This window comes from Lagopus muta, chromosome 7 (genome assembly GCF_023343835.1).
Source record: "Lagopus muta isolate bLagMut1 chromosome 7, bLagMut1 primary, whole genome shotgun sequence".
NCBI lineage: Eukaryota > Metazoa > Chordata > Aves > Galliformes > Phasianidae > Lagopus > Lagopus muta.
In genome coordinates, this window is record NC_064439.1 from 22,550,828 (window position 1) to 22,561,477 (window position 10,650).

At 44.7% G+C, this 10,650-nt stretch overlaps 1 protein-coding gene across 1 annotated transcript; it reads left to right on the plus strand.

The window, feature by feature from the left end:
• Positions 1-26: 26 nt before the first annotated feature.
• LOC125695843 (uncharacterized) lies at positions 27-10,637 on the plus strand. The gene is made up of 11 exons (XM_048950833.1): positions 27-2,847; positions 2,924-3,528; positions 4,180-4,473; positions 5,218-5,284; positions 5,739-5,792; positions 6,637-6,715; positions 6,988-7,025; positions 7,111-7,198; positions 8,996-9,082; positions 9,715-9,762; positions 10,485-10,637. The coding sequence occupies exons 2-11, from the start codon at positions 3,345-3,347 to the stop codon at positions 10,620-10,622; spliced, it is 1,077 nt and encodes a 358-aa protein (XP_048806790.1). The 5' UTR covers positions 27-2,847; positions 2,924-3,344; the 3' UTR covers positions 10,623-10,637.
• Positions 10,638-10,650: the final 13 nt, after the last annotated feature.

Below are 10,650 nucleotides of genomic sequence, written 5' to 3' on the forward strand. Positions count from 1 at the left end.
GGTGCAGACCTTTCCCTGACCCCCAGCTGATGCAGCTCCATGCCGTTCCCTTGGGTCCTGTTGCTGTCACACAGCAGAGCTCAGCGCTGCCCCTCCACTCCTTGTGAGGAGCTGCAGCTGCTGTGAGGACCCCTCAGCTCCTCTGCTCCGGGCTGAGCAAACACAGGGACCTCAGCTGCTCCTCATACATCTTGCCTTCTGGACTCCTTGTAGGCCTCTTTGTACCCCTTCTTCGGACACTATTAAACAGTTTCCTTATGCTGTGGCACCCAAACTGCGCCCAGTGCTGAAGGAGAGGCCTCACAGCTCAGAGCAGAGCAGCACAAGCTCTCCCTTTACCCAGTGGCGGTGCTGGGCCTGCAGCACCCAGGCTATGGTTGGCCCTTCTGGCTGCTGGGCACACTGCTGGCTCATTTTCAGCTTGCTGTCAACCAAGCTTAATTTGGTTAACTGTGACAGCAATTTTTCTTTATTTCTTAAATAAACTCATAAATATCCAAAATAAATTCATAAACAAACACTTGTGGATGCAAACTTGATCAGTGATGCAGTAACTAGTTTTCTATTGCACTCATTTTTTTCTTCAGGCTTAAGCCTATCAGCCACGTGGCTGTATTCTTAGCTGTCACCTTCTAAGGGAGTGTTTTTCAGCCCCATGGGCCTAAGTAACTTTCTGCTAAACGTTTATGTATGAGGATACCCTTCTTACAAAGCTGAATGCAGATTTCAAGCCTGTTACTTGGGTTTGTCACCTTGCTTCCTGCTGTTGGAATATATCCTTATTTCTTGAGTAAGGCAACACTGACATACAGTTTGAACTGTACGTTGTTATAAATTTGTGTGCATTTTTTCAGTCTTTGCAGTTAACAATGATATGAAAAATAATCCTGAATTCAAATTAAACATTTGCTCAGGAAAAGGAAATAAAGACCGATTTTATATACTGATAGTCTCAGTAGAGTAATGAAAACACTTAAGCAGCTGAAGCGGAAAAGTACCAAATACTGAACTACTGGTGTTAAGGGCTTTCTGCACAAACTGTTCTACGAGCCAGTCAGCTCAAAGCATTGTGATGTGCTTAGGAATCCCTGAGCTTGCTGCTTCCTGCTGCTTGTGAGGCACAGAGGATGTAGGGGGCCTCCCGAGAGGCAAGACTTGGCATTTCCTTTGGTTGAGCTTCATGAGATTCATGCTGGCTCGTTTCTCCAGCCTACTCATGTTGCACTGAATGGCAACACAATGATCAACCGTTCCTCTCCATGCCATTCAATGCCTGCAGTGTGAGCACTGAAGAGATGTGAGGTCTCCACCTGTGTTCTGAAGGAAATCATGGTGGCCTTCAGGTTCAAGTGAGGAAGCTGCATGATAATTATGAAACTTCACAGTCAAGAAGAGCCAGAACAGAGTTGTTGCAGGAGCTTTACAGGCACACTACGTGTAAAAGGTGATAAAGCTATTGTAGCAGAGATGCCAAATGAGTTCCAACATTTGTAAACCTAAGGAGATATTTATGCCAGAACAGGTCTTTGTGGGGGACTTATCACATGTTGTTCTGTTTTGTGCAAACAGCCATCACTGCCAAAAAGAGAAAGAGCTGACCTGAGAAAGTGTTTCAGAGAAAGAAAAACAAATGAGTTAAGACTATTTCTAAATGACTGTAGATGGTCCTGCAAGGACTTGCTCCCTGGTCACACGCTGTTTCATATACTTGAAAATGATTGTGACAGGGACTGGAGAGTGAAACAGTAACAACAACCACAACTAACAATTAACTTTTCCAGGCCTGCAAAAACAAAGGTTGGTGATAAAATACTACTGAAGACCTTCACAAAACTTGCTGAGTGCACTTTGCAACTGAAATGCAGTAATTGAATAAATAAATGGATAGGAATAAGAAAAGCAATTTGATAGGCTCTGCACCTAGTGATCATTGCTAATCAGACATCAAAACCCATCTTTGATAGCCAGGCCCATGAAAACACCAGCTTTCTGCTGTACAAAATCTAAATGCTGGAAATTGGTAGAGGATAACAAGGGAAAGCTTGACAAATTATTCTGTCATAGACATCTGTGGTGTCGCCATGTGTGTTCTGTTGAATGACTGCTTACATTAAAAAGATGCAGTAGAACTGGAAAAGTCAGTTCAATGGTGAGGAATCCTCAACACTCACCTTTGGACTGCTTGGGTGTTTCAGAAAGTCTTACAGTGACTGCACAGTTCTTAATACCCTTCTCCTGCATGTTCTGGCTTTTGGCCGTTGTTGGAGGTGGGCAGCTCTGAAGAGTCAAGCTATAACACAGTGCTGTTCTTGTGTTGATCTAAAACGATGCTTCTGAGTGCTGGCAAAAGAGGGAATAGAGATTAGAAAGAGAGAGACATTAGAGAAAGAGAGCACATAGCACAGAGGGCTCTCAAGGTAGGACCTGCTCAGAAAGGAGGAGGGTTACAGCAAGCCAGCAGATCTCCTCAGCAGTGGGCTTGGAGCAGGTGACCTCCAGAGGTTTCTTCCAAGCTCAGCCCTTCATTGTTTCTACATCAAAGTTTTGCGAAGAGTTCAAAACCAGCACTTGAACTGGCAGATATTGTTAGCCACCAAAAACCAAAATTAATGTGCAGATCCTCTTCTCAAAGTCTCTGCTTGCTCAAGGTGAGCCGTGGGGCATTATGCGTAGGCTGAGCCTGACAAGAGCCTACAGAGGAAGGACTTTGCAATACACATTCCCATATTTATCCCACAGAACTCGTCACAAGCTGTAGCCTTATATGGATACGTTTTCAACATGCCACCTCTGCTTATCTCAGCAAGGGAGTGTTCAAGTCACAGCTGAGATATGCAGACTTCACAGGTAGGCACAAAGCAGTTGCTTTTGGTTTTGTTTTGGCCAACTCTGTTTCCAGGATCTACTACCATTTCCTCCACAGCCTGTGGTTGGTTTCTTATAGGGAAGGACAGGCTCTGTCTGGCCAACACCCAATGCTTGCTGCACAGCCCGTACTACCGCCCCTTCCTTGGTTATAAGCAAGAGATCAACACAGGTGAGTTTTTCTAGTTTACCACCTCTGCTGATCTTCTACTGAATGTGCATTTAATTTTTAAAGGGCAGTGCCGGGAATACTGTGCACAGTCAGACTTTGCAGCCAGCTGATAGACCCAGTGCTGCACTGACAGGTGCACAGAGATCATCCAGATCTCACCGGTAGAGGACGTGTCTTTGGGAAGTGGTGAAAGCTTTCCCTTGGTCATTCACCATGCTGTCTACAGTTGGTTCTCCTTTTGCAGCTAATAGTCACTCATTGTTTTGGAAGGTGGGAAATTGCAGGAGAGAAGAACCCAGCACCAACAATGGCCAGTGGGAATGAAAGGTTTGAGTCAAAGAGATGCAACAGGACAGAACAAATCACCCACAAACGAAGGAATGAAGACCTCCTGACATTCTACCTACGTCATCAGGATGCACTAAGAAGTCCTTGTGCATGCCACCAAAGCAACATTTTTACTCTACCGTGTTCTGACGCTATAAGGAGAGGTAATTGGAAAATGCTGTATGCATCGTAATGTGAGAGAGAAGTGTTCTCAAGGAATGCATTGCTGACCAGCAGGACAAGGTATCTTTACGCTCCTTCATAGTGGCCTGCTGAAATCTAGGCTTGGGAAGAAGAGGTTCCCAAATTCTGCTTATATATTTCAGAATCATTGCCACAGACTGCCTTGCGGCATGAGTTTATCAGAGTGGGACATTTATCAGAAAGAAAGGGATTGTTGACTGTGTCGGATATTACTTGCATGGAAAATTATTTCTATTAGTGTCAGCTGAATGATTTGTGTTAAGAAATCAATCAGTGATACTGAACAGGATGGAGTGATGCTCTTCAGTAAAGAGATGGGCACAAGGACCATGAACACACGTGGTGCAGGGAGGCAGCTGGAACCTCTGACACAGCTTTGTCCCCAAAGAAATCCTGAGTGCAATACGGCCTCTGTCTTCTCCCTCAAAAAAGCTTCAGAAGCTCTTGAAGCAACCCTTTTTTTCCTATGGAAAGAAACGGATGCTTGGGTTTACTGTTCTGAGTCGATAGAGAGCTGGTGCCCAGGACCGTGTGATTTTTTTAGATTTCAGATGAAAGCCACCTCTTTGTCCGCAGCTTGGTTCCAATTATATTTGCTTTTCATTAAACAGACATCCAAGTGCTTCAGGAGTTCATCAGGAAGTATGAGCCCCATGGAGCTGTTGTTACCAAAGAAGAAGTTGTTATTGTGAGTGAAGACACTGATGTTTGCAAACAAACATCACCAAAGAACCTCAGCATAGCTGTAACCCTAATGAAAGAGCACAGGGTAGAAGCAGGAAGCAGAGACTGCCCAGAATCCCATAGCACAAACCTTGGGGAGCCTCCAGAAGGCAGGCCACGGTCACAGCCTCCAGCTCCAAGGGACCAAAGGGAACCGAAGGATTTGGGTCTTCCCCCTGATGGTAAGTGGAACTGCATGGGTAAGAGTGAGAGAATCACAGAATACAATGTTCTGTTGTTACTGGTCTGAGTTACTTCCATAATTCTGTGGAGATGCGTATGGGGAGCTAAGACATGTACCGATTCCGTCTGTATAAATCATGTTTATACAGATTTTTGTTCTCACTACTGTAGGGCCAGTAAGGCCCTTTGTTAATCATTACATTTACAATATCAGCAACCACAATAAATGTGATCTTTGTTCCATATAGAACATACCCAGTAAAGATGGAGACTAAAGTCTGCATTACCTCAAAGCATGGTGAGCAGTGGATCCCTGCGCTGCTGGGCTGATGTCTGCACCCAGGCTGTGTCCAGGCTGTGCAGGGGAATGCAGATGCAGCATAGAAGCAGCCCATTTTTGAGTGACCAGTTAGCACTGGGTATACAGTGAAAGTAAACAAGAGGCCTATAAGGCTGTTACAGAGCTGTTGGTTAACCATCAGCCCTGCTAAAGAAATAGGAAGTGGCAGTGCACCCTGCAGCTGTAGCCATGGAGTGAAACACCCACCACTGGCCATGCCCCTTGGCCTCCCACAGCTCCCACTGGACTTTTGATGGCTTCCCAGGGGAAATTCTTGACAAACAAGTGAAGCAGGAACATTTCACTCTTTCACCACATATTCTTGGGGTAGCATAGTTTTACTCTCAAGTTCTGTTGCATTGGTGAAATGATTGAAATAACATTGTCTATGTGGTCTCTCCAGATTTTAGCAAGAAGGTCTATGGGCTGGCAGCCACTTATCTCGCAATAGCAGTGGGATTTCTGGGCTGGTAAGTTCAGGCTCTGTTCAGTCACTCTCACAGCAACGTCTCTGTGGTTAAGCTGATTGGCTGCCTGGGTCTGGAGGGTGCTACTCCCTAGGTGCTAACGAGGGAAGTTGCAGGTAATGAGATTATCTACAGCTGTGAATACAACTCAGCCCTGATGCATTTAAATGATTCCATGATCCCCTAGCTCTTCATCAGAGCCTGCATTCTCCAGAGCCTGCTCTGGGGTTTAGAGTGACTCTGTAGCTAAAAGATGGAAACCCAGAGGTCCAAGTTGTTGCAAGATTACGCTCAGTGGTTAAAAATGGAAAATAGGAGAAGTTGCTGTATGCCCAAATGTAATGGAAGCCCACCTGCTGGGATGACCTTATCCCTGAGGCTTCAGCAACCCCATGGATAGGCTGCAAAGTGCTTTGCAGTCTCATAGGATGTTCTAACTCTTGCTGTGTCTTTGCAGGTCCAGGCTACGGCTCCAGCTGGGGAACTATTACTGGATATCCCTCACTTTTGTGTAAGTACCCAGAATGACATACCAGGCTTCAAGTTCAGGTAAATGCTGTGGTCATAGAATCTCAGGACTTTTTGAATTGGAAGGGACCTTTAAGATCATCTAATCCAATTCCCCTCGATAAACAGGGACACCTACAGCTTGATCAGAATGCTCAGATCCTGATCTCCCCCTGACCTCCAGGGATGGGGCATCTACCACCTCTTGGGCAGCCTATGCCAGTGCCTCACCACCCTTACTGTAAGGGACCTTTTCCTTATATCCAGCCTATATCTCAGTATCCATTCTAAATCTCAAATGATTTGTATGAACAATCTCTGCTCGCCATGCTCAGGGGCTGAAAGGAACTAGAAAAAGCAGAAAGTAAAGCCTCTGGGCATGCTGATATACTGCTTACTGAAAAGCTGCTAGGCATGAATTACATGATGAACAGCATGGCCTTTGTGTTCTCCCTTGGGTGCAGCCTTCTGATACAAGTTTGCAGATGTTCAGAGATGCTCACTTAGGTGAGTTAGAGGTAAAATGAATAAATAAATAAAAAATCTTTTCTGATATCCACACAAATATATGACAAATATTTGAGGGGGGAAAAAAAAGTTTATTTACTTCACTTGCAAGTATGTAATGCTGCTCTGTTTCAACCAGCACAGCCTGTGTAATTGAGACTCCATTTCAGTAATACAAAAATACTTTGGAATAAATCACTGAATATTTCTTGGACGGATGAGCACATGGGAATCTGAACGCTTTGCTTTCAGTATTAAAACTGTTACCACTTATGCGCTGTCTTTATTGGAACTCTCACTCATTAAAAATGTTTTCTTTGCTTTTTTTTCTCTGTAACTAGGATGTGCATTGCTCTTATCCTCCTGAGCTCTGCAGCCAGCCAAATGGGTTCCGTGAATGCCTTTTACAGCTTGACAGGGGTAAGCCTATTGCTGAACTCCACAATTCTTCCTCTTCAAGTGCTTTCACATATCATCAATTGATACAACATTTAAAATTCTCCTCAGCGAGAAATGTCATCTAAAACAATCTGCCTGCATTATATCCATCATGGAATTTTTTTTCCCATTCTGTGAGGCAAATGTTCTGGATAACACTGATTTCCAACAATTGCCAAAAGGATTATTTTCTCTGTGATGAGTGATTTTTTTTTTTTTTTTTTTTTAAATTTTTTTTTTTTTTGTCTTTGTAGACAGCAACTGGAAGTGCAATACTTGGAATTATTTCAGCGTAAGTCCTTCAACCATTTTTCTTTCACTGCCTTACCTTCTGCTTGAGCACAGTGTGAGATAACAGGTTGTCTCTTGTGTCCTAGCTCCTATGAGTCAGAGACAGTGATGTTAGCTGGAGGAATAACTGCAGCTGCAACCCTGTTACTATATTTATTTGCTCAGAACACAAATGTAAGTATTAACAACATTCTAGGTAACTTCAAGTAATCGTAACTTCAAGTAATCTAAGTTGTTGTGATATTAATGACAGTTTTATATCTGTTTTGACTTTTAGAGTTGCTCAATTTCTGCAGACTTTGTATGCCACTCAAAAACTAGCAAAGTAGAAAGAAACAGAACTGAGCAGTTTGTGCTGGAGGCTGTGACACTCATAGGACCAATCTCCCTCTTTCTGTCCCAGCTTTTCTCTTCTGTCCAAAGGTTCCCTACACTTAATGTGAGAGAATTCAGAATTTATACTACAGAACGTGCTGTATTTATGGGGTTTTACTCATGATTATATCACCACTTATCTGTTTCTTGGAAATGAAATCAGAAATGCTGATGAGTATCAATGGGAAGGCAGCAGGAGCTGAAAGTTAGGTTAAGGGATTAACAAAACATGAAAAAGCCTCCCATGACATCCTTATAACAAATCTGAGGAAGTGTGGGATAGATGAGTGGACAGTGAGGTGTGTTGAGAACTGGCTGACTGGCAGAGCGCAGAGGGTCGTCATTGGCGGTGCAGAGTCTGGTTGGAGGCCTGTTCCTCAGGGGTCGGTGTTGGGTCCAGTCTTGTTCAACATCTTCATCAATGACCTTGATGAGGGGATAGTGGCCACCCTCAGCAAGTTTGCTGATGATACGAAGTTGGGAGGATTGGCTGACACGCCTGAAGGCTGTGCTGCCATTCAGCAAGACCTGGACAGGCTGGAGAGCTGGGCAGTTAGAAACCAGATGAGGTTTAACAAAAGCAAGAGTAGAGGCTTGCATCTGGGGAGGAATAATTGCATGCACCAATACAGGCTGGGGGATGAGCTGCTGGAGAGGAGCTCTGCGGAGAGGGACCTGGGTGCGGAGAGGGACCTGGGTGTCCTGGTGGACAACAGGTTGTCCATGAGCCAGCAGTGTGCCCTTGTGGCCAAAAAGGCCAATGGCATCCTGGGGTGCATTAAAAAGAGCGTGTCCAGCAGGTCGAGGGAGGTGATCCTCCCCCTCTACTCTGCCCTGGTAAGGCCTCATCTGCAGTACTGCGTCCAGTTCTGGGCTCCCCAGTACAAAAAAGACAGGGATCTCTTGGAAAGAGTCCAGCGGAGGGCCACGAAGATGGTGAAGGGCCTGGAGCATCTCTCCTATGAGGAAAGGCTGAGTGAACTGGGTCTGTTTACTTTAAGAAAAGAAGACCAAGAGGGGACCTGATCCAGGTCTATAAATATCTAAGGTGTGGGGGACTGAGTGGCGAGGCCAGAATCTTTTCAGCAATGTGTAGAGACAGGACAAGGGGAAATGGCCAGAAACTGCAGCATAGGGAGTTCCACGTGAATGTGTGCAAGAACTTCTTTACAGTGAGGGTGACGGAACACTGGAACAGGCTGCCCCGGGGGGTTGTGGAGTCTCCTTCTCTGGAGATGTTCAAGACCTGCCTGGATGCCTACCTGTGTGACCTGCTGTAGGGAGCCTGCTTTGGCAGGGGGGTTGGACTCGATGATCTCTGGAGGTCCCTTCCAACCCCTACGATTCTGTAGGGGGGGGGAGGAGGGAGAAGCAGGACAAGAATCTGGTTTATGGAAATACTGGTCTATTAATAAACTGAGTAAGAGGAGCAAAAGCTTAAGTCAAGTCAGCAGCAGTAGTCTCTGGGTTTGTCTTTATGCATGTTACTGATGTTAGTTCATTAATCAACATCCCTGCACATCGTGTATTGTTTTGATTCAAAGATGTGCTGGCTAATTGCAGCACAAATAGCGTCACTGTGCTTTTTGTCCCCAGAAACCTCCAATGAACTTCACCATAACGAGCACTTTGAGCATCCTGTGGGTTGCTGGGGCAATTGCCTGTGTCATTATAAACTCATACGTAAGTACCTTACTGGATGTGTGCTTGTTGGATGCACTGGTATGAGTCAGTCTGTGTCCTGCAGTACCTGTAACCACTTCATAGAACCATGAAATCACCAAGGTTGGAAAAGACCTCCAAGATTATCCAGTCCAACTGTTCATCTATTGCCAGTATTTCCCCACTAAACCACATCCCTCAGTACAACATCTGAATGTTTCTTGAACACCTTCAGGGTTGGTGACTCCACCACCTCTTCCCAGGGCAGTCCATTCCAGCACCTGACCACTCTTTCAGAAATGTAATTCTTCTTAACATCCAACCTGAATATTCCCTGGCACAATTTGAGGCCATTTGGTCTGGCTGGGGTATGTCAGCCACTTTTTAGGAAAGGTTAACCTTTAATCATCTGATGAGTAGACATGGGCTGTAGATTATCCCATATAATAAACTAATGAGTTTTGCTTCTTCCCAATCCTATAACAAGCACAGGTAGGCATGTGACAGAAGTAGAATTGTGCCTGTTTCAGGTTAACTGCTCCATCATGTTGTTTTCATTGTGTGGCCTTTCTTGGATTCAGCTGGAGGTGCAAATGCAATGATGAAATTATTTCTATGTGATTCTGACTCAAGTTTTTTGTTCTTCCTCACAGAAGTTCCAGGCTTTGTATGCTCTGTTTGGAATTCTGTTCTTTGCTACTGTAAGTATGACATTAATCCTGCATTTTTCATCAGTAAGTCACTGCTTTGCTACAAGCTCTTGGTGAAGCTCTCAAATCCCACTCTCCGGTGCTGCAGTTTGTCCCCTCTCTGTGCACTGCGTGACATGGGGGTGCTGAGAGCTGTGGCCTGCAGATTGGCTGCTTCTTAGGCCTGGCCTGAGAAAGGCAAACCCTTTCTCCAACAAACTGGGTGAGGCAAATAGCAAGCTGCACTTCTTACCTTCAAGAATCAGGAAATATTTGGCTTAGCTGCTGAAGCATACAAGTGATCTCTGGACTACTTGTATCTCCCTGCTGCCAGTGTGATGGCCAAGTAACATTTCTATATACAGGAGCTGAAGGAGCAGTCTGCTTCTTGGCTGCGGTGATAGGAATGTATGTCTTCCCAATGTTTTTCTCTACTTTGGGTTCCAAGTGTCCACTGTCTACAAATAATTTTGCAGTCCTGAGGGTGGGACAGCCCTCTGTCCCTGCTGGAAAGGAGTTAAGACTTCTTATCATTAATAGGGGATTGCAATCATTTTCTGGAAGAATCCTCTTGCTGTAATTCAGACATTGACAGTTCTCTATATTGTCCCTTTTACATAGCAATTTCTTGCCAAATAAAACAGGTGGTGAGTACTTCTCTTTTAATGTAAGTTGCAGAAATTCCAAAATGCAAAACTGAACATACGTGCTGTTTTCTTCCCTCTTCTTACAAGGATCTAACAAAGACAGTGACTGAGCTCCAAAGTCAGCCCATGGAAGTGCAGCATTCTGCAGACCATACCGAGGCAGCACAAGGACTTTTCATACCCATTGCTATGATCTTCTTCTTTACTTTGCTATTAGTTGGTTGAACACACAGCAAAGCCAAATATTTTGGCT

Coding starts and splice junctions, on each gene's coding strand:
- LOC125695843 (XM_048950833.1), top strand. CDS start 3,345: ATGGCCAGTGGGAATGAAAGGTTTGAGTCAAAGAGATGCAACAGGACA. Junction 6,716..6,987: donor CCTTTTACAGCTTGACAGGG/GTAAGCCTATTG, acceptor TTGTCTTTGTAG/ACAGCAACTGGAAGTGCAAT. Junction 7,026..7,110: donor ATACTTGGAATTATTTCAGC/GTAAGTCCTTCA, acceptor CTTGTGTCCTAG/CTCCTATGAGTCAGAGACAG.